The sequence below is a fragment of the Xenopus tropicalis genome, chromosome 4 (genome assembly GCF_000004195.4).
Source record: "Xenopus tropicalis strain Nigerian chromosome 4, UCB_Xtro_10.0, whole genome shotgun sequence".
In the NCBI taxonomy this organism is placed as follows: Eukaryota; Metazoa; Chordata; class Amphibia; order Anura; family Pipidae; genus Xenopus; species Xenopus tropicalis.
Genome location: NC_030680.2, coordinates 128,707,325 through 128,731,939, shown reverse-complemented (window position 1 = coordinate 128,731,939; position 24,615 = coordinate 128,707,325). Strand labels below are relative to the sequence as shown.

Below are 24,615 nucleotides of genomic sequence, written 5' to 3'. Positions count from 1 at the left end.
TGTATTTCTACTCCAAACTACTGAGTCGCAATGCTTTCCCAAAATTGCCAGTTTTGATGAAATACCTAAAAATCACATCAAATCTTCCACTTTCAAGCACCTTATCTCCCAGATAACATTAGGTACCAAAAGAACACACCCTAAATATGAAAGCCAAGGGTCCGCTGAACAGTTTGATGCCCATTGTGCATAGGATCACCAATGTATCTGGCATTTAGAGACCCCATAAGGAAGTTAGTGCATACAAATTGCCCAGGAGATCTCTTTAGCTACTGAAAATTCAACACATTTACTGCATTTTCTGTGGGGTAAAAACACAAAAAAATACATTGACCCCCCAAAACCATATATTTTTGGAAAGTACACATTCGGGGGAAATTCAAAATTGGTACCCATGTCTTTCTACTCCAAACTACAGAGTCACAGTGCTTTCCCAAAATTGCTAGTTTTGGTGAAATACCTGAAAATCACCTCAAATCTTCCACTTTCAAGCACCTTATCTCCCACATAACATTAGGTACCAAGAAAACACACCCTAAATATGAAAGCCAGGGGTCCACTGAATGGTTTGATGCCCATTGTGCATAGGATCACCGATGTATCTGGAATTTAGAAACCCCATAAGAAAGTTAGTGCATACAAATTGCCCAGGAGATCTCTTTTGCTACTGAAAATTCAACACATTTACAGCATTTTCTGTGGGGTAAAAACACAAAAAAATACATTGACCCCCCCAAAATCATATATTTTTGGAAAGTACTCATTCGGACGATTTCAAAATTGGTACCCATGTATTTCTACTCCAAACTACTGAGTCGCAAAGCTTTCCCAAAATTGCCAGTTTTGATGAAATACCTAAAAATCACATCAAATCTTCCACTTTCAAGCACCTTATCTCCCAGATAACATTAGGTACCAAAAGAACACACCCTAAATATGAAAGCCAAGGGTCCGCTGAACAGTTTGATGCCCATTGTGCATAGGATCACCAATGTATCTGGCATTTAGAGACCCCATAAGGAAGTTAGTGCATACAAATTGCCCAGGAGATCTCTTTAGCTACTGAAAATTCAACACATTTACTGCATTTTCTGTGGGGTAAAAACACAAAAAAATACATTGACCCCCCCAAAACCATATATTTTTGGAAAGTACACATTCAGGCGAATTCAAAATTGGTACCCATGTCTTTCTACTCCAAACTACAGAGTCGCAGTGCTTTCCCAAAATTGCTAGTTTTGGTGGAATACCTGAAAATCACATCAAATCTTCCACTTTCAAGCACCATATCTCCCACATAACATTAGGTACCAAGAAAACACACCCTAAATATGAAAGCCAAGGGTCCGCTGAACAGTTTGATGCCCATTGTGCATAGGATCAGCACTATATCTGGCATTTAGAGACCCCAAAAGGAAGTTAGTGCATACAAAGTGTATACACTGCAATATAAGCTACCGGCATGTGCATTATGCGGCATAAGATCCCCTAACAGTACAGAGACCCTAGAAAACTATACATTTTCCAAAAGTACACAATCTGACAAAACAAAAATGGGTAAATACATCTTTCTACTGCAAACTACCAAACTACAAAGCTATGCTAAACAGAACGGTTTTTATGACATTTCTGAAAATTATCACAAAGCTTGCATTTTACCCCATTATGTACCCCCACATTTTGTACTGTATCAACATAAAACATTCTAAATATGAACGCCAGGGGTCTACTGAACAGTTTGATGCCCTATATGCATAGATTTACCATATTATGTGGGGTACAGGGGCACCCAAGTAAAAATAGTGCATATGAATTTTCACATAAGACGCTCCGGCTCATGCAGTTCTTGCACCCGGTATGTGTATTTTGCAGCATAAGACCCCCTAACAGTACAGAGACCCTAGAAAACCATATATTTTCCGAAAGTAAACATTCTGACAAAACAAAAATGGGTAAATACATCTTTCTACTGCAAACTACCAAACTACAAAGCTATGCTAAACAGAACGGTTTTTATGACATTTCTGAAAATTGTCAGAAAGCTTGCATTTTACCCCATTATGTACCCCCACATTTTGTACCGTATCAACATAAAACATTCTAAATATGAACGCCAGGGGTCTACTGAACAGTTTGATGCCCTATATGCATAGATTTACCAAACTATGTGGGGTACAGGGCCACCCAAGTAAAAATAGTGCATATGAATTTTCACATAAGACGCTCCGGCTCATGCAGTTTTTGCACCCGGTATGTGTATTATGTAGCATAAGATCCCCTAACAGTACAGAGACCCTAGAAAACCATATATTTTCCGAAAGTACACATTCTGACAAAACAAAAATGGGTAAATACATCTTTCTACTGCAAACTACCAAACTACAAAGCTATGCTAAACAGAACGGTTTTTATGACATTTCTGAAAATCGTCACAAAGCTTGCATTTTACCCCATTATGTACCCCCACATTTTGTACCGTATCAACATAAAACATTCTAAATATGAACGCCAGGGGTCTACTGAACAGTTTGATGCCCTATATGCATAGATTTACCAAACTATGTGGGGTACAGGGGCACGCAAGTAAAAATAGTGCATATGAATTTTCACATAAGACGCTCCGGCTCATGCAGTTTTTGCACCCGGTATGTGTATTATGCGGCATAAGATCCCCTAACAGTACATAGACCGTAGAAAACCATATATTTTCTGAAAGTACACATTCTGACAAAACAAAAATGGGTAAATACATCTTTCTACTGCAAACTACCAAACTACAAAGCTATGCTAAACAGAACGGTTTTTATGACATTTCTGAAAATTGTCACAAAGCTTGCATTTTACCCCATTATGTGCCCCCACATTTTGTACCGTATCAACATAAAACATTCTAAATATGAACGCCAGGGGTCTACTGAACAGTTTGATGCCCTATATGCATAGATTTACCAAACTATGTGGGGTACAGGGGCGCCCAAGTAAAAATTGTGCATATGAATTTTCACATAAGACGCTCCGGCTCATGCAGTTTTTGCACCCGGTATGTGTATTATGCGGCATAAGATCCCCTAACAGTACAGAGACCGTAGAAAACCATATATTTTCTGAAAGTACACATTCTGACAAAACAAAAATGGGTAAATACATCTTTCTACTGCAAACTACCAAACTACAAAGCTATGCTAAACAGAACGGTTTTTATGACATTTCTGAAAATTGTCACAAAGCTTGCATTTTACCCCATTATGTGCCCCCACATTTTGTACCGTATCAACATAAAACATTCTAAATATGAACGCCAGGGGTCTACTGAACAGTTTGATGCCCTATATGCATAGATTTACGAAACTATGTGGGGTACAGGGGCACCCAAGTAAAAATAGTGCATATGAATTTTCACTTAAGACGCTCAGGCTCATGCAGTTTTTGCACCCGGTATGTGTATTTTGCGGCATAAGACCCCCTAACAGTACAAAGACCCTAGAAAACCATATATTTTCCGAAAGTACACATTCTGACAAAACAAAAATGGGTAAATACATCTTTCTACTGCAAACTACCAAACTACAAAGCTATGCTAAACAGAAAGGTTTTTATGACATTTCTGAAAATTGTCACAAAGCTTGCATTTTACCCCATTATGTACCCCCACATTTTGTACCGTATCAACATAAAACATTCTAAATATGAACCCCAGGGGTCTACTGAACAGTTTGATGCCCTATATGCATAGATTTACCAAACTATGTGGGGTACAGGGGCACCCAAGTAAAAATAGTGCATATGAATTTTCACATAAGATGCTTCGGCTCATGCAGTTTTTGCACCCGGTATGTGTATTATGTGCCATACGACCCCCTAACAGTACAGAGACCCTAGAAAACCATATATTTTCCGAAAATACACATTCTGACAAAACAAAAATGGGTAAATAAAACTTTCTACTGCAAACTACCAAATTACAAAGCTATGCTAAACAGAACTGTTTTTGTGACATTTCTGAAAATCGTCACAAAGCTTGCATGTTGCCCCATTATGTACCCCCACATTTAGTAACGTACCAACATAAAACACTCTAAGTATGAACGCCAGGGGTCTACTGAACAGTTTGATGCCCAATATGAATAGATTTACCAAACTATGTGGGGTACAGAGGATGCCAAATTGAAATACAGCAGACAAAATGTCCATGTGCAAAGACAAGTAACAAAGAACAATGTAAAAAGCAATAAAATTGCCTAATAATATCTGCGGGCAGAATAACAGTTTGAGTATTTTGGCTAGGGCAAATAAGTTTTACAGACAAAGTCAAGCGAACAACAACTATGCATAACTGAAAATGCTATAAAATGGCTAAACATGCAGTAAAATACCCAAAAATCCACCAAAATCACAGAAAATGTAGTAGAAACACCAAAATAATACACAAAAGGTATTGCGCAGTGCGGTTAGCGAATACACTATCCGCAATGGCAATAAAACATTTTTTTCAGGCAAGAATAAAAACGATGCGATTAGAAAAAAAAATAAAAATTACAAAATTACATAAGTGTGTAAGTGTGTGTGTACATGTGTGTAAAATGTGTTTTGTGTCCATGTGTGTGAGTGTGCAAGCAAGTGTGAGTTTTCTCTAAGTGCTGTAAGTGATGAATGTTTGAAAACCTCCCAAAAATGCATGTGTGTGTGTGTAAGTGTGAGTATAAGTGTGTATTAGTGTAATAAATGTGTGATTGTGTGTTTGTGTGTGTATTTGCCACTTACTTGGGGTCTAGAAGATCAGGATCTGCAGGAGAAATTCGATCTGGCACAGCAGCATCAGCTCATGTGAGGGGGCGTGTCAGGAAGCAGGGGGGCCAGAGGGGGAAGCTGCGGAAGGGAGAGGAGCTGCACAGAAAGCCACGTGGATGGCAGGTAAGTTGTATGTGGCCTCTGGGCGATCGCTACCCAGGGGCCACTCGTTCCCCACCTCTGACTGTTGTCTGGAGGCTGGGGAACGAGTGGGGAGCGAAGGAACGGCTTGAAAAGCCGTTCCTCCGCTCCCAAAACCGGAAGTGCAGCAGGACGTAGAATCTACGTTCTGTGGCACTTTGGTCCTTTGATACACAGGACGTAGATTCTACGTCCTGTGGCACTAAAAAGGTTAATATTTAAAGAATGGCAGCAGTATAAATATAAACATATGAAGTCTATAGATGAAATCTGATTGGCTATTGTTGGCCCCGCCCACTTTTATAAACTTGGAACGTAGTCACCCAGCTGTAAAATTGGCAGCAGTTCCAATTTTCCCATTAAAGTCAATAGGTGAAGTTTGATTGGCTGTTGTGGGCCCCTCACACTTGTTTTTTTTTAAACAAAACTTGATTGCGTAGTCACCCAGTGAATGACTGTGCAAAGTTTGGGAACCCTGGGGTTAATACTGTAAGAATGGCAGCAGGTTGAATTTCCCCCTTCAAAGTCAATAAATAAAATCTGATTGGCTGTTAATGGCTCCACCCACTTTTTCTAACCTTGAACCACAGTTACCTGGTGCCTAACCCTGCAAAGTTTGGGGACCCGGGTGTTATTACCGTGAGAATGGCAGCAAGATGGATTTCCGCCAAGTCAATATGTAAAATCTCATTGGCTGTTCACAGCTCCGCCCACTTTTAGGCATTCAACAATCATCATATTTTTATTCAGGCTTACCCCATGACGGTGTGATTCAAGTCTGGGGAGTGTAGCCTCAAAGCTGTAAGATTGGCAGCAGTTTCAATTTCCCCATTAAAGACAATAGGTGAAATTTGATTGGCTGTTGTTGGCCCCTCCCACATTGAGGGTCATCCAACAAAGTAGCTGTTTCATTCGGGGTGACCCCATGATTATGTTATTCAAGTTTGGGGGGTGTAGCTTCAAAGCTGTAAGAGTGGCAGCAGTTTGAAAATCTTCCGTGTCAAAGTCAATGGGAAAATTGGGGTTTCGGAGCGGCGCCACAAAAAGACGGGGGGCGGGATCGCTTAGAAAAGCACAAGCAACCTGCTCCGCTATAGGGTGAAGAAGTGTGGGGAGTTTGGGTGTTGTACCCCTAAAACTGTAGGAGGAGTAGCGTTTAGAAAATGGGGGGCGCTAAGAATAATAAGAAAAAGCAGAAGAATAAGCTAAAGTTGAAGAACAGTATGTTGGGGTTTTTCAACACAACACAATAATAGTTTATTATTGATTATCATTATTGTTTATATCATTATTATCAATGTATTATTCACATTAATCATATATATATATATTTATTTATTTACTAAAATAATGTAATATTCATTATCAAATTTTACTTGTAAAAAAAGATCCTAAAAAATTATAAATAGAATTTGTTCCCAGTTTTCACAAAATGGCACCTGCCTGCTTGCTGTGACTGCAGATTCCAAGACTGAAGAAAACATGAAAAACAGAAATACTCAGCATTAGAGATGTGGCCCCATCTACAAAATAAACCCAAGCGCAGAGGGCACCCACAGGCCTCCTCAGGACGGCATTAGGGGCCATAACGCCCCTAGGGGATTTATTTGCACCCCCACTTACACCATGCATTGTTCCTGGGACACTCACCCTGTCAGAACTATAAAATAAACAGCCTCCCCAGATTATCTTGTTATTAATGGAAATAAATTTGCCTTTTCTCTTTTCCATGACCCCATCACAGACTCCTAAATCAGCCCTTTCCAATCTTAATCACTGCTGGGAGTAAACAAAACACAAGCAGAACCTGGAAGAGGTAGAAAAGAGTAAATGTCTATGCTGCAAAAAGGACAAAAGTCCCATCTCAGGGTAGGGCCCACTGGGAAAACTCCCTGTACCCCGGCAGGCCAGTCCAACTCTGCACCCTGGGGCTCCTCCCATGTCTGTAGGTTGGAAGTGGAAAAGCTCATAATGGCACCTCATAAAAATTCACTTTTTTGTTTAGGGAGAGCAGCATAACTGTCTATTTAATATGTGTGCACTAACGTACTATGTATCCCACGGATCCCCAACCTTTTATACATTCAAATGGAAAAAGTTTTGGAGAGCAACACACGCAAGAAAAAAGTTCCTGGAGGTGCCAATAAGAGCTATAATTGGCTATTTAATAGCCCCATGTGGACTGGCAGCCTATGGAAGGCTCTGTTTTGCAATTTCACTAGGTTTTTATGCAATCAAAACTTGCCTCCTAACCAGAAATTAAAAAATAAGCACCTGCTTTGAGGCCACTGGGAGCAACATCCAAGGGGTTGGAGAGCAACATGTTACTCATGAACCACTGGTTGGGGATCACTGATGTATCCTATTGCTCCATGATCCCTGTGTATTGGAGTTGGGTAACATTTTTCTTTTTCCACTGTTTGTATCAATTTCTAGAAGTTGGTCTCTGTTTGGGGAGGCTAAACCTCAGTAAATCTTAATTTTCTCTGCCTATGCCCATAAGAGCCTTCCCCCTAAAGCATCAGATGATAAGAAATGCCTTATCAGCCAGGAGCGTGGGGATCATGGAGCCCTAAGAATTCATATTTGTATTTATTGTTGTCCATCAAAGAAATGGTTTTATGTGTATGGTCTAAGGCAGGTCTGGCATCTGGAAGCCTGTCTCATAGAAGGGAACAGCTATATTTTTTGTTTAATACAGTGTAATTGCCCCCAGAATCTCAGGCCTGGGCTGGTGGTTTTGATGTTCCAAGCCAGTTGCACAGAACATTTCTACCTATCCTTTCTCAGCATCTTTTCTCACTCTTAAAGCACAATAACCGTAGTTAAAAGCACCCTCGTTATATGCAACCACATGTACAGTTGCACACATACAGTAATAGGTACTTCATGCAAAGATCTTAATCCCATGTGAGGGTCACGTTTTTCAGACAGACTTCCAGATGCATAGATCTGTCTGATTCTGCTAAACAAACTAGTACATAGCAGGCAAAAGATACTAGAAAAAGACCAAGTAGATATTGTAGCAATTATATATATTTATATGTATATAATCCTAACTCTAAATATAAGGTTATGGCCCTCTGACACAATTTTGATTCTGTAACCCATGTTTTTTAACTCATAAGACCCATTTGTTATAAATGAATATGAATCACTGTGTAAAGTGTTGACTATATAAATAAATGATGATAAGGTTACACTTTTAGGGTTAAGATTTAAGAGAGCATCAGGGTGAGGAAGGAGGAGGGCTTAGACTGTATGAAGGAGGGCTGCTAGTGAGCCCTGACAACCCACACATATTACACTAAGGGAGCAGAGAATATGAGAATGTGTGCATAAGAGTTACATGTGAGTTTCCGTAGAGACTGCGGGAAATACCTAGAAACCTTTATTTATGTTTTGCGTGGCACAATAATAGGGAGGATAAAATAAAAAATGTTATCAATATAGTTAGTTAGGCAAACATGTAATCTACATTAGAACTATATTCAAAATATTTTTTATTTTGCACAATCTATTTTGTCCCTTTTCATTTTTACACTGAACTGTCCCTGCCATGAAAACACTGATGACATCACAATGCCGTGCTGATAACAGCTACTGCTGATGATGATGTCATAATGGTGCTGAGCTGAACTCAAGGCAACCGTTGAATCTTTGCTCATTTACATTCAGACTAGACATGGAGAGAGTTAGGAGAGATTTTTGTTTTATATTTTTTCTACTTTTTATCATATTTTCTGAATTTTATGGAAGAACAGGTACCATGTTATAGATTATTTATTATTAAGATTATTATATAAACAACATATACTGAACTAAATCTATAAGCTTTTTACTTTATATTGTTTTCTTGTGATATTTATGTTCTTTTTCTACTCCTATATTGTCTGGTTATAGGTATAAATATTTGTTAGATTAGTATTACTGTTATTGTGCCTTTTATATATATTTATATATGATTATATTTACTCATAATCCTACACACTTTTTCTAACATCAAACCTCTTTTTATCAATGCAGAAGCAAAGCCTTTTAAGAAAAATGAAGTGACCAGTGTGACTAGTAAGTTTTATTTTGGACAAATATTTTGCATGTATCCCTTGTTATTATTTATACTTATCTAAATGTTTTCATCTGCATATGAGGTATGCACCTAAAGTGTATATTTATCACATTGCACTCTAGTTGCTTTGCTGATAAGGAATGTTTAGCTAGATTACCTGTAGCTGTAGACACAAAAAGAAAAAATGTATTAATATTTTAGGAAGATACCTTATTGTTCTGCATTGTTTATGTTAGCAGTAATCACAGCAATGTTTTCTATCTAGTTTGGAGCAATTGGCGCAATAAATATTTCTTTCTATCTTTCCTAGAAGTTTCAACCCAGGCTGTGATAACTTCAACCACACCTGCTTTAGATGAAGGTAAGATGAATCAAATAGTACCCTGGGCTAGTTTTTTTGTTTTTTTTCAAAAAGCACCTGCCCATGGTCTGAGGGCAGCGATTGTAATAACTGGGGGGGCTTAATATATTGGCACCCCAGTAATAAACCCTTTCCTTTTCCTAATATGTGATACTATACAAACAGCCAGTAAAAATGGTAGAAAACAGTAGCTTCTTATGGGAGATGCTCTGTTACCAGTGAGGTTCTAACAGTTACTCTTACGTCTTGTGCATTTTTAGAGATGATGATCGATATATTTAAAAAACTAGAAGAGGACAACAAATTCGATTTCCTCATTATTGCGGTGGTAACAGGCGTTGGATTTGTCCTGGCCATCTGCGCAACAATATACGTGGCACATGTCGTTTCTGGTTTTAAAAAGCCGTAGGTATTACTTTTATCCTTTTTAAATTCTGTTACATTTTTTCCCCACATCTGACATATGTTTCTTTGTTTTACCCTCAGGGAAACGGACAAATTGATCCAAGCTGAGCAAGGTCAGTATTTTAGACTTATTAAAATTTTAATTTTTTTTTTTAACTCGAATAAACCTGAATTTGTTTATTTATGAAAAAAAAAATCTGTCAGTCGGCCTCGGTCATTGGGTATTTAACTTTTATACCTCACTTTTGTCATTTACAGGAGAGATAGAGACAGAGACAGAGACAGAAACAGAGACAGAAAGCAGTGAGAGCGATAGCTTAAGCGCAAATTGAGAGGAGGAACCTGATTAAAAAAATGGATGGATATTATAAAGGTTTCCATTTGATATTTGAAGATTTTACAGAAGAAACGTTTATATCAACTTTAATACAACTGAAAGGGGAAACGTAAATATCAGGAAAACAGGGTGTTGTTCTACACCAGGGCCCCAAAACTTCAGCAGTGATTCAGTGATTCTGCACGAATGAGCTGCAGTGGGGGGAGAAATGAAACCGCCCCACCATTGTTGTATATTTATGTTTATTTCAATAAAATGTCTTTACATTTGTGTAAAGTAAAATACTTGACTAATATTTTATTAGTTATATTATATATTAGGATGGGCTGCATATCTTCTGTGGGGAGACTGCAGGGCTTGCCTTTAATACTCATGGTACTAATGTTCTAGGCAAAATGTTGGGTCACAACACAAATGGCCTGAGCACCACAATGAAAACGGGGGGAAAATATCAAGAATAATAATTGTGTATTATTATCATTATTTTTTGATAATATAATTATTAGCAATGTATTATTCACATTAATCATATTTATATATAGAAATGAATATGGTTAGAAACACCGTATTTTATATGCTGCATTTATTGCATCAGGCAAGAGGTTCAGCCTCACTATAGCCGTAATGATCCAGATCTTCAAAGCTGTGCGCCGGAGCTCACCATTTGGATTCTATGGGGCACATTTACTAATGTCTGGCCTTGAAAGTCGTATAAACTTGACATGGCATAGATTGGAATTAAACTCGATCATTGCTGTATTTATAAAATGTTGCGATAATGCTTAAATTGTTTGTACGAAAATTTTGAATTTGAATCCCGAAAATCACAAAATTTTAAATGGACGTTCGCTTCCATGAATATTTATATTTTCAGGAGCATTGGCACTCATTCTTGGAAAACAATAATGTGTTTAAGTTTCAGTTGAAACTGGGTGAAACTGAAAACAATGATGGGTTTAATTTTCCATTAAAAGGTGTGAAATTGAAAACAATGAGGGGATTAAGTTCCCCTTTGAAGATGGGTGAAACTAAAAAAAAAAATTAGGGGATTACGTTCCCCTTTGAAGCTGAGTGAAACTGAAAACAATGAAGGGATTAAATTCCCCTTTGAAACTGAGTGAAACTGAAAACAATGAGGGGATTAATTTGTTCTTGAAGGACAGGCTGTTACTTACTATTCTATTCCTCTACTATTCTAAGCCTCCATAGGACTTAATGGTACTCGACAGATCAAACCTGTAAAATTTTTATTTTACATAAAAAAAATTAACTAAACGTTAATAAATCACAAATAATGGGAGTTAAAGAAAAAAAACTCAAATTTCTCTGGGAATAATAATGAAAAACTCAGTAGTAAAACCCACTTGTAAATCTTAAAATTATCTAGAAGAAAAAAAATCTGACTTTGCCATAATTGCTTAATAAATGTGCCCCCAAATGTCAGTGACACTGCACATGCTCACTGTCCCCAGAGAAGCTGGTAAGAATCTATGTTTAAACAACTGCAATATATTTCTAGCTGGTCTCCCAGAATCTTATATCCACCCCTCTGCAATCCATCTTCACTGCTGCCGCCCGCATCATCTCACCCACATATCAATTTCTCTCTTGGCTCCCAGTAAAATCTACTCTTCCTAAAAAATAAATACATATATACAAGATCCCTGCCTGACAGCGCAATGTGTTTGCATTTTTCCTCTCCACATGAATAGGAAGTGGGCATTGTTTTGACTGAGAGGACCATGCCAAACTTTGGCAGCATGCTGCCCCTAAATTCTTGCCGCCCTAGGCCCAGGCCTTTGTGGCCTCGCCACAAATCATAGTAACATAGTAAGTTGGGTTGAAAAAAGACATACGTCCATCATGTTCAAACGTTCAAATCTGGGCCTAGATCCAAGAGTGGCCCAGATGCAGGAATATGAGAAAGACATGAAAGATGCATTGGACGTTAGAACGTTAGAAAAGTTAGCAAAGCAGGTAAGAAAGTTCTAGGTTAATAGAGCAGTGGACTAGTTAGCTGTTTGAAGGACTGTCCTGTTCCCATCACTGTGAGAAGTGAATCAAAGTGCAGTTTACTCGCCCTTCAGTCACCACACTGTATACGTTTTGAACAGTACAATGGTATCAGAATACATTCTGGGTATGTAAAATACATATGAAATACAATAGAAGCATATATAAACATCTGATATGCATTATACAGTCCTAGTGGGGCCTAATAGGTGGCTGCTAAGGGAGAAATAGTGAATCACAACTACAACCAGAATGCACAAAACAGCAAAATAAACAGCTTATAATAAGCAGGCATTAAACAAATTTCAAACATACCAACGATGCTTGGATAGGCTTGCTTAGAGATGAGTGTGGGTGCTGTTTTCACCAGCCCTGCAAAGTGACTGTTACAACAGAAATGGCTGCTTCCTCTCAGGACTAGGAAGTGATGTAATGAGATGTGGCAGAGTGAATACCAAAGTAAATAATATACAGCAGCAAGGGCACAGTACTATAAGTGGCCAGAGGAGAGAGGGAGGGACATAAAGCCCAATACATATAAAAAAAATGTTACATATGAAGAGATTTGCAACACTTAACTAAATTGCTGTATCTAAAATGTGGACAGAACTACTGCTGTCGCAGCACACTCCCCGCCTGGTATCTTTAGGAGGTACCACAATTTAACCTAAACATTGAAGGTCAAAGCAAGATGAGTTCTGTAACTGGTCTAACAAATAAACCTAAACTTCTACCTCTACCTTACAGACCCTACTGTCATCTCCAGGGAAAGTCTTAGTCTCTCGACCCATGGGCCATTCAATCTGCCTGGATTGGTGATTTTTCAGAAGTACAATGGTACTTGGCTGGATATTAGGCCTGTCTGATTGCCACTTCTTTCATACCTGCAGAGTAGACAGATATTGTTTACACCATCTGTCCCAAAAGACCTTGGCCAGGCTCTGAACTTGCCTTGCTGTTGAATTCTTCAGAAGGGAAGGCCGTCATGACCACTACTAGATTCTATCTTATGTAGATGAAGGTTGGAGCATGCAAGCATCTCTCTTGCCCTTTTCAAGAGGTCAGTGGCCTGTGTTGTAGTGGGTACGGACTTTAGTCCGTCGTTAACGTAAAAGTATTTTTCAACAAATACTCTAGTGTCTGCATCAAACTCTTTTTCTTCTTCACGTGCAGTGCATTTGAGGCCAAATATAGCTATTGCTGGTGAAGGGCTGTTGCCAAAATATGCAATTTCATCCACCATTCAAAGATATCCTGTGCCTGGTCAATATCAAGGGGTGGCAGTACTTCTGCGTGGCCATTCTGGATCACTTTCTCCATGAATGCAAAGAAGTGTTCTTTCATATCAGGCTTCAGCCTAAAGGACCTTTGTAAAGACCTAAAACGATGTAAAACCTGGGTCTTGTTATTTGGCAGGCGCTGTCTTTGTGGGTTAAAAGGCAGTGGGGTAACCCAGCTGTTGCCATCGTCCCTGTAGAAGCCTACCCTCATCATTTCCATGAAGGTGAGCTCGCTGAAGGACGGAGTCATCTTGTCATCCTCTTTAGTTCTTTCAAAGGCAATGTGCACAGGTTCTGAGAGAATAGGGAAATTGGTGGCTCTTTGACCCAAAAAGCTAAAAAAACTCTGATCTGTTACTTTGATCGTCTAAGATTGCGTACAGTTTGATCCCTCTTTCCCTATGCCCTGTAGGAAAGACATTGACTAAGCAGATTTTTGAGCATGACTGGCCCTTATGGTTTCCTCCACAAACCTCAGTACACATAGCCATTACTGTTGCTGCTGTTCTTCTTTCCTGTCCCTCCCCACCATGCTCTCCCTCAGCTGGAGCTTTCACAGTCCATGGGAGTGGGACCAGGATGCAGGGCAGATACACGTCTATCACTATTGCATTCTGCACAGCTGATAATCTTACCACAGTCCTTTGCCACATGTGAAGTAGATGCACAACAACAATAACAAATGTTATTTTGCTTTAGGAAAGTCTTTCTTTCCTCCAAGGGTTTTGTCCTAAAGCCACGGAATTTAAGCAGAGAGTGAGGCTTGTGATGTATGGGACAACCTTGGGTAAGATCTGTCGTCTTGGGATTGGTGGACTCCTTCTGTGATGGTGTAGCGGAAGGAATGACAGTCTTGTGCACTAAAACAGGAGTTCTGTGAGTGGCATTCTTGTGAAAGTCTCTCTCTAGTTTCTGGCCATCAAAGCTTTGAGGAGCCAGAAAAAATCCTGGGTCATTGTGCCTCTTTGCTTGTTGGATGACAAAGTTCTCAAAGAAAGAGAATGGTGGGAAATGCACATGATGCAGCTCTTTATAATTAGAACCCTGAGTCATCCACCTCTCTTGCAGGAAAAATGGCAGCTTTTGCACAATGCTGTTTATACCTCGAGCTGTATCAAGAACAGCTAAGCCTGGAAAGTCACCTTCCTCCTTTGCAGCTTGGAGTTCCATCAGCAGGTCTCCTAACTCTCTGAGCCTCTGGTGATCTTTGTTGGAGATTTTCCCAAAGCCATCAATTCTTTTCCACAGTGACTCCTCTATGATCTCGGGAGCCCCGTAGCACTCGTCAAGTCTTTGCCACGCCATCTGCAGAACTTCCTAGAGTCATTCACGTACACAGTGTGTATGCGTTTTACTTGTTTACCCGACTTGGGACTGGATTGGGAGGGCTGAGTGTCTGGGAACATTCATGTACATAGTCTTGAGTTTGCTGTAAAACAGTTTCAGGCTTTAGGTCGAACTGGATGTCAGGTTCATCACTGATGTCATAGTCAGTCAGTATTGCAGCCTCTAACACTTTTGCTTTTGCAGCTGCCGCTGCTACAGATTTTTTCAAACTCAGCACTTCTAGTAAAGCTTCTAGACATGCCTTTTCTTTCTTTATATGTGCTTTTTGTTCAGCAAAGGCTATTTGTGCTCTGATGGCCTCTGCTTCAGCTCTGGCCAGTGCTGCTGTCTCTAAAGCATGGGATCGATAGGAGTGTCTAGATGAGCATGACACCCTAGATCTGGTCTTCAATGAACATTCAGACATTGTTGTGTTGCTAGATAAGTAACTAAGTGTGTTAGTACCTTCAGTTTTGCTGTGGTGGATGCTGTGGCTGCTGTGACGGTGTTGTGGTGTACAGATCAAGCACAGCCTATGTCCATCACTGTGAGAACTGTGAGAAGTGAATCAACAGACAGTTTACTCGCCCTTCAATCACCACATTGTCTAAGTCTTGAACTTGTTTAATGATGATGATCAAAAGAAGGTAGAACTGTAGATACAAACAGTACAATAGTTTTAGAATACATTCTGGGTATGTAAAATACATATGAAATACAATAGGAGCATATATAAACATCTGATATGCATTATACAGTCCTTTAGGGGCCTAATAGGTGACTGCTAAGGGAGAAATAGTGAATCACAACTACAACCAGAATGCACAAAACAGCAAAATACACAGCTTATAATAAGCAGGCATTAAACAAAATGCTTGGATAGGCCTGCTTAGAGAAGAGTGTGGGTGCTGTTTTAACCAGCCCTGGCAAAGTGACTGTTGCAACAGAAATGGCTGCTTCCTCTCAGGACCAGGAAGTGATGTAATCAGGTGGCAGAGTGAATATCAAAGTAAATAATAAACAACAGCAAGGGCACAGTACTATAAGTGGCCAGAGGAGAGAGGGAGGGACATAAAGCCCAATACATATAAGAAATTGTTACATATGAAGAGATTTGCAACACTTAAGAATGGCTTTATCTAAAATGTGGACAGAACTACTGCTGTGGCAGCACAAGGACCAATAAGCACTCCTAATACAACCATTAGGGTGAGTGTCCACACCGGTTTCCTGTGCCCTGTTTGTCATTTTGATTTCTGTAATATATTTATGAACTCAGTATATTTAAGAAAAAATGTTGTGGAAAAAAAAATATCAGACCAGGAGGAGCCACAGGCCGAATGTAGCCTGTGGGCTGCTAATTGGACAGCGCTGCTTTATAGCAAAAACTTCCCAGCTCCCCTGCTGGCAGCTATGCCCCTTCAAGTACAATACACACCCAGATATTCAGGTAGTATAGTACAATTACCTACTAAATTTGGTCATGTATGGCAAGCTTAACATAATAAAAGCCACAAAAACATTTTTTTTAACTGCACCCCAAAAATTTGCAGAGTGAGGAAAAAGTTGCAGTCATGTCAAATAAGTCGCAGTTGTGTAAAAATAGCCACGCGGTACACAAATTTTCACAAATGATATGCTGTTTCACAAAAGTGAAATGGGACAGATACGCTCATCACTACTAATAGCCCTTAGTAAACCATGAGGATGTAGTATTGACTGATCCTCAATTTGAAAGCAACATCTGATTGGCTGTTGTGGATATGCTAGATATAAAAAACTAAGCACATACTATCCTGTTAGCCCTTGGTGCTTACGGGAATATTCATGCAATATTTGTAAATAGGGGTGTAAAAGCTGAGACTGTATTAGCTGGTCCCACCTGAGTGCATCCAGTGGACATAAAAACCACATTGTTGATATGTATAAGTGGATTAATTAATACTGGCCAGACTATTTAATTTAAAAACTATTTTCAGTATATATGAGGAATGTCCAGGCAGCGTACTGTGTAGCTAAAGCCTGACACAAACACCTGGTGAACTTTTTTCTGGAATATTTTGCCCATGACCTGACTACACACCTTATTGCACTCCCTGTGCTGCACAGTGCTGCCTGGGTCTGAGGTAGCTTAAGGCTGATGCCACACGTGGCGTTTTTACTCTGCGTATTTTCAAATTCTCTCTGCGGCTGAAAAACGCACAATATCATCATCCATAGAAATAACTTGAAAAGAGTCGAAGGAAACCACACAATGCGTAAATACGCTAGAAAATGCCTTAGCACGGATTTTCAAGCGTTTGTTGAAATACGCTGTTATTTGCACAGCAACCTATTCCTATGTATACACAAAAACAGCTGCCAGACCTAGCGGAAATACGCAGCGTTTTTTACTATTTCACACTATTACATAGTTACATAGGGTTGAAAAAAGACCATTGTCCATCAAGTTCAACCCATCCGAGTAAACCCAGCACACAACCTATACTAACTCACATACATAAACTATATATACAACCAGTAATACTAACTGTAGATATTAGTATCAATAGCCTTGGATATTCTGCTTGTTCAAAAACTCATCCAGGCCCCTCTTAAAGGCATTAACAGAGTCTGCCATTACCCCATCTCTAGGAAGGGCATTCCCCAACCTCACTGCCCTCACCGTGAGGAACCCCCTACGCTGCTTCAAATGGAAGCTCTGTTCCTCTAATCTAAAGGGGGGGCCTCTGGTGCGCTGATTGTTTTTATGGGAAAAAAGTACATCCCCCAACTGCCTATAATCCCCTCTAATGTACTTGTACAGAGTAATCATGTCCCCTCGCAAGCGCCTCTTTTAGCACCATGGAAACGGGATTTTCTGCGTCACCAGTACTAGGCTGAAAAACGCCATAGTCAGGGGCTGTGTGGCTTGTGCGGCGTTTTTAGGCTGATAAAATACACAGCGTAAAAACGCCATGTGTGGCATCAGCATTAGGTGAATTTATTGATTTTTGAGATTAAACTTTATTTCTGTGTTATGAGGCCAGGGAAACAGGGCTGTTGTATAGGAATCTGGAAAAGGGGCAAAACTGTATATTAGTGAGTAGTCAGTTGTGCAAGGCTGCCAGTTGCTGGAATGATGGCACAGGGTTGTAACCTCACAGTTCATACAAATTAGATGTAATGCTATAGTTATTTTAATTAAACCACGTTACTATGGAGACCCTGCAGTAAGGGCTGCAGTCCGGGCATCCACTATTTATTTGAACGCCCCAGCGGGTCCCAGCCTTCGTGCGTATCGGGATTAGTAAGTCTTTCAAGCCTTGTTTCATTAGGGGCACTAGCTCTCAGAACCATTAAAGAGTGAACGGTTGACGCACACCATTCACAAAAAATGTAACTCACATTTAAACACAGAAGGTACGATGCTTCCACAGTTTCCGCTGTGGCGGTGCAGTTATTACTGTAGGACCAGGACGTGTGACGTCCCGGCGTGCTTTGCGCTTCCCGTCCTCTTCCGGTTTGTGAGCCCTGCCGAGAGACACTGTGAGTACTAGTTGCTTTACAAAATCCAATACCATCCTGACCCGCGGAACGCGTTATCGGTACCGTTGGGCTCTCCTTGTTTCACTGAGACATTAAGGAGCCGGGCGGGGATGGTATTTATTTTCGTTCTCTGAACTTTGCGCGGAATTAGGTCCTAAACTGCGTACAGATCATAGGGGACACTGCCTTCTGTGTATGGGCGAATACGCTCTCTGGGTTTGGAGAGGTTCTATGGGTACTAATTGCTTGGGTTACAGAAGTGGGGTTCAGCCTATTTCGGCTTTAGCACTTAGTCAGAATCGCCTTTTATTTAATAGTGTTGTAGGTTACATGGAAGCATTGCTGTATTAGACAGGCAGCCATAGGCTAGTGAGAGTCACATGATTTGATCCCCTAACCCTCACTTTGACTTTAATGCTCCCCACACTCACTGCTTTACACAGAGGGCTGGCCCCACAGTTTGGGGCTCCATTTAAAGAGCCCCTCTTAATGTCATGGGAGTCAGTATATGTGTTTTTCATCTGTGTATAACTTGTGTATGCACCCTCTTGTGTGTATATGTATGTATGTATGTGTTTAATATATATATATTATACATACATACATACATACACATATACACACACACACTATATTAACCACTAGTCTGCCATCTGGCGCAGATGTATACACAGCACCCCCATGCTGAGAGCTTTGGTGGAATATTGGCAGCTCTGGTTCATGCTCTGTGCCTTCACCCTATTCCCATGTCACTTTGCAGATTACTTAGTGACTGGATGTTGTTAGCACAGAACTTTGCTGTTTCATATAGCAGTAAAACTGCTAACTTTTAATATGTTGTAGACATTGATATTCTGAGGCAATTCGCAATTGGCCTTCATTTTTTATTGTTAATGGTTTTTCAGTTATTTAGTTGTTTGCTCAGCAGCTCGCCATTTGGTATTTTAGCAGCTATCTGGTTGCTAGGGACTTTTTTTTTTTTACCCCAGTATCCAGGCAGTGGTTTAAATGAGAGAATAGCAGAGGGCCTGCACAAAAAGATAAGGAATAAAAAGTAATAATTAAACTAACTTTACAGAGGAATTGTTCTTGGCTGCTGGGGTCAGTGACTCCCATTTTAAAGGTGGAAAGCGGCAAAAGAAAAAAACTATAAAAAAAAAAAAAAAGTAATGAAAACCAATGGCAAAGTTGCTAGGATTAGGCCACTCTATAACATACTAAACATTAAAATAAAGGTGAGCCGCCCCTTTTACGGTGACAGTTGCTTTGCAGAGTACATGGCGCTGCCCATACAATCCCTCTTAGGTTGGGAATCCGGTGGACGGATGTAGAAAATGTGAAAATAAGTGTAATGCGTTCACTGCTATTCAGAATAGAGAAGAAATAGGCCTTTAAATTAACTTAGTATTTTGTAGAGTGCTTTTCTGAGACAGCTTGCAGTTGGTCTTCATTTTTGATTTGTGGTTTTTGTAATTATTTAGCTTTTTGTTTTCAGCAGCTCTCCAGTTTGTTTCAGCAGATATCTGGTTGCTAGGGTCCAAATTACCCTGGTGACCAGGGTGAATGAGACACTGGAATATGAATAGGGAAAGGACTAAACAGAAAGTAATGAGAAGTAACAATAAATAAATTGGAAGTCTCACAGAGCAATAGTTACTGAGTTAGAAGCAGAAAGCAAATAAATTCAGGACTGCAAAAAAAATGAAGACCAATTGAAAACATGCTGAGAATTGGCTGTTCTATAACATACTAAAAGTTAACTTGGAGGTGAGCCACTAGCTTTTAGCCAATCTACTACTTTAAGGTGGCCAGTAAACCTGTAGACTTGGCCCCTCCAGACTCAACAGCTTATTGGCTCATGTGGGGGTACGGCCCACCTAACCGTTATCTGGCAGCTTTGAAAACCCCACCAGACATGGAGTGCAATGATAAGGTGCTTTCCTGACTGATTTGCACTCCTGCATAGAATCCAGTGCCTGCCCTGGGGCCAGACCCTCAGTGTTACTTGAACCAGAACATGGATGGACATCACAAAGCAAGAGAATCTGTCCATGTTGGGCTGTTTGGCCAGCTTTATACCTGTGGGCTGCAGTGTATTATGTTCTGTTTATTGTTTATATTCTTTCTATGGTTCCCCTAGGTCGGTTGTTGCAGTTGTGATTCTACAGTAGAATCTATTACTTTACACTAGATAATGGGCAGTAAAGATTTTAGATGAGATGTAGGCATTCTGTGTAGGACTCGTACCACCTCATGATCTCCGCAGTGGAACAGGGTGCTTTCCAGCCCAATAGCAGCTAGTAATATGTATCATGGGGCAGATCTACCTCTCAGTTGTGTATGTTTGTGCCTAATTTTGTCTGCTTTTTCCGCAGGATTGATCATGGCAAAGTCCAAGAATCACACAACTCACAACCAATGTAAGTACTTGAAGATGCACAAAGGCTTTATATATTTGCATAAGTCTGGGAGTTCAGAAGGGAGTACAGTCGGAAGGCCAAAGGCAGACCAATGTAGCGCTGAAATGATGAGCAGGCACATGGTGTAGGCTTCAGTTGGTAACATAAGGGTAAGGGCACACAGGCAGATTAGTCACTTCAGGGCAACAAATGCCCACAAATTGCTTTCCTACTGGCAATAAAGTAAATCAGCAGTGGGAAAACATATGCAGCGCTTTGTTTGAAGAGCGTTTCCTTCCTACTTGTGTGCGAAGTGTGAACCCGCTACTGTTGCGCCTAACGTCTAATGCCTTTTTGTAGGGATGTATATATTTTAACCCTAAGCCTTTACCTGAACTTCTAGTATCTTATAGAATATCCGTAGCAACTTTTCAGTTGGTCTTAATTTTTTTTATAGTTTGTACAATGTTTGCCTCTTTCTAGCTTTCAGCTGACCCCAGCAGCAAAAAACAATTTTTGTGAGGCTACAATCTTATTATTGTTGTTACTTTTTATTACTTTTTATTCAAGCCCCCTCTCATATTCATCTTTCAGTCTTTTGTTTACACCACTGCCTGGTTGCTAGGGTAAAATTGGACCATAGCAAACAAGATGGCAGCTGAAATTCCAAACTGCAAAGCTGCTAAATAAACCTAAATGATTAAAAATAAAAAATTAAAAAAATGAAGACCAGTTGCAAAGTGGTTCATCACTCTCTGCACCATACTAAAAGTGAAATTTATGGTAAGCTAGCCCTCATCAGTCAGACAGGACTGGAAATTTTGATTGGGCGCCATTAAAGGTGCCCAAGCATTTTGACATTAATGCTGAATAGTCAGATTTGTTTATAACTCCATATCTGATGATTCAGTTCCTAATGTTAGTAGAGTGGACAAACGATACACCAATGGTTGTAGGAAAGATTGTAATTATAGTGTGTGTGGCCACAATTGGTGCCTTGCATGCATTGTTTGTGTTTTTCTTATGTCCCCACCCACTTAGATCAATGCAGATTTCAGATTAATCTTTAAAGAAAAAATACGTGATCAGGTTTGATCCTCTCTTTCTTTGCAGCTCGCAAATGGCACAGAAATGGCATTAAGAAGCCCAGATCCCAGAGATATGAATCTCTGAAGGGGGTAAGTGTTGGTTTGTTTGATTTTTGCCCTTATTTGTTTTTTTTCCTCTCTATTGGTTGCTCTGAGAATAGGGTGTAACTGCTTAGCATTAAGGAACTAGATTGTAAGCTTTAATGGTCAAGGAACTCTCCTCTCCACTCAATGTATTCAAAATGCACAGAGTAACAGACATCTAGTTTCTGGTTTATTTGATTCAGGGGAGGTTTTATTGAGACACTTGGCATTATTTATGCTTGGTATGCAATTACATTCCATGTAGGTGACAATGACATACACAGTATGCAGTGATGAGATTTAAATAAGGGTTCAATACACTGATGATAAAACATTACTTTACATTTGCACTAGTTATTTGTGAGTAGCTAGAATTTCCAGAAACACTTGTGCCACAGTAGTCGACCCATTTGTATATACCTATACCTCTGTAGCGTGCATTGGCTGCCCATATTAGCGTGCCAGGCTTTACATAGCGGGGGGAGGCTTGGTTCATGTTTAGAGGGATTTGCCTATGAAGGGGCCCGGAAGAGGGCTATGAGAGAAAGTTTGCTTTATCTGTAGGTCGTGATTCTACTGGTTGCTTCACCATTGGATGACCTTTAGTTTATATTTTATTCATTTTAAGGTAATGCTTTTGCTCTTGACATTTAGGTTAATGATCTCTGATCTGTGGTCTCTTACATTCAGCCAAAGGGTAATAGCACATGGGTCATATATATGAGCCTTAAGGCGGCAGCAGCTTATCTGCCTGTGTATTGGGCCCTCCAACGTTCTGACTGTGATCAGGCAGGTGAGGAGCACATTGGCTTATTTATGTAGTCCTTCGCCCGACAGCCTGTGTTCCTGTGTCTGTGATGGGCCAAATAAGAGCGTTACACTGCAGCTTCATGTTTGGAGGCTTTGCCAAATGGCGGCATTGGCACTTTACATTGTCTCTGCAGCTTAAATGTACCTGCACATTGTTACCTGCTATCACAAAATAAGTTGCTGTTGTAGATTGTGGGGAAAAGTGTTATTATATTTCAGGTTTCCTGTCAAACATCTTTACCTGCACTGACTGGAGTTTATTTTCCCAAACAGCTGGGATTGTGTATAGCCTCTTATAGTCTGTGTCTTTTGTTTATATGTTCCTTGGTCAATATCTGGTCACACTAGACAAAAAAATCCTGTTTGTCTTAAATCAATTTGAATGTAGCCTATAAGTGCAATTATCACACTCTGGTTCTGCATGAGCCTCCAGGTCCCCTGCTTCAGTAGATGGCTCATTCTGCTATTGTCCACTATAGATATGGCCAAAGATTAGCTTGTTTGGTGACCTCAGGGATAACCAGGGTGAATGCTTAACTTACAGATGAACATATTTTAGGGGTTCAGGTTTAAGCCAATTTAAGCTCAGTGTAGACAATGCATAAAAAATGGGGTTTCTTCATTAGGGTCCATTTGCATTGAGTTGGTGACAGGCTCAGGGCAATTGCTGTGGCTGCCTGATTGGCCGTCCAACATTGTTTGCCCACTTCTATAAGCCCCTTAGTTAGCCTTCATCTCACCTGAAATCTCATTGGCTGTTTCCTATTTTGAGTGATCCCCTGTACTCAACAAACACACCTCAGTTCAGGTGGCCTGAAAATGTTTCAATCTAAAGGAAATTGTAAATGTAAAGAAATATTGTGGTCTGTGACCCCTCTCGTTCCTCCTCTGCCATATTTACACTTTTTCTTACACAATATTGCCAAAATCCGTCCCTTTCTTCCATTGTTTATTTAATAGGCGTTTTATATGGCATATAAATGTGATTAAGCTTTCCTTGTCCTGTACTGCTGCCACAATTCTCCTCTTCTCATCAAGGAGAATACAGGCCCCTCCCCTGCTGAACTCCTTATCATGGCTTCCCATAAAAACACGTATACCTTAAAAACTCCTCACAACCTTCAAAGCCCTTCATTCATACGTTCCTGGGCAACTCCTCCGCTCCTCTCAGAGGAACTGCTTAGTTGCGCCCCCCACTACTATTGCTCTTTCTGTGATTCTTATTCATTATTTGTATTCATTATTGTACTGTTTATTATTTTAATGACCCCCTGGTTATTCATTTTATTCTGCTGTACATCACTGCATACATAGTGCTTAATAAATAAAAACATACATATATTTTACAGAAATGAATATTTACGTATTGTCTTTTTGCTGATACACATTGTGTTCTCCATTTCAGGTTGATCCTAAGTTCCTGCGGAACATGCGCTTTGCCAAGAAACACAACAAGAAGGGAATAAAGAAAATGCTAGCAAACAACGCAAAGAATGCCGCCAGCGCCCCCGCCCCTGCAGCTGCAAAATAATTTGTACTTGTTGATGTTAAACCTGGGACTTCAGCATTACTATTTTCCATTTTCTGTGGTGTCACCGCTGAAATAAAAAAAAAAAACCAAAACCATCAAAAGTTATTTGTTTCTGATAGAGCTCAGAATGCTCACAATGCGCAAGACATACATTTTGCCCCTAGCTGTTACGGCATATCAGCCCTTTTATTAGGAATTTCCCTTGGGGACACATATATTCCTGCTGGTACTGCTTTAGTTTTCCTTTTTTTTTTGTTTTTTTTTAAAGGCTTATCTTCAAATTTTTTCCAAATTTGTCCTTAATACTTGTACGGAACATGCTAATCTTACTCTGCAAATGAGACTCCAGCCTTCCCTGTTACATGAATGTGTTGGCTTCCGCCAGTGCTGGCTTTAATTGATGACAAGGCTTTCTATGTCCTGCTTATTAGGACTTTACTCACCCCCCCAAGCAA

The 24,615-nt window shown here is 40.0% G+C and overlaps 2 protein-coding genes across 2 annotated transcripts; one reads left to right on the top strand and one right to left on the bottom strand.

Moving 5' to 3' along the window:
• Positions 1-11,490: 11,490 nt before the first annotated feature.
• On the bottom strand, positions 11,491-18,194 carry LOC105947022. The gene is made up of 2 exons (XM_012961735.3): positions 18,108-18,194; positions 11,491-15,373 (listed from the first exon to the last, which is right to left on the bottom strand). The coding sequence occupies exon 2, from the start codon at positions 14,697-14,699 to the stop codon at positions 13,935-13,937; it is 765 nt and encodes a 254-aa protein (XP_012817189.1). The 5' UTR covers positions 14,700-15,373; positions 18,108-18,194; the 3' UTR covers positions 11,491-13,934.
• On the top strand, positions 18,014-24,246 carry rpl29 (ribosomal protein L29). The gene is given in 4 exon segments (NM_001171676.1): positions 18,014-18,248; positions 20,624-20,668; positions 21,761-21,825; positions 24,035-24,246. Coding segments are annotated over 3 exon segments (228 nt in total). The 5' UTR covers positions 18,014-18,248; positions 20,624-20,631; the 3' UTR covers positions 24,161-24,246.
• The last annotated feature ends 369 nt before the right edge of the window (positions 24,247-24,615 follow it).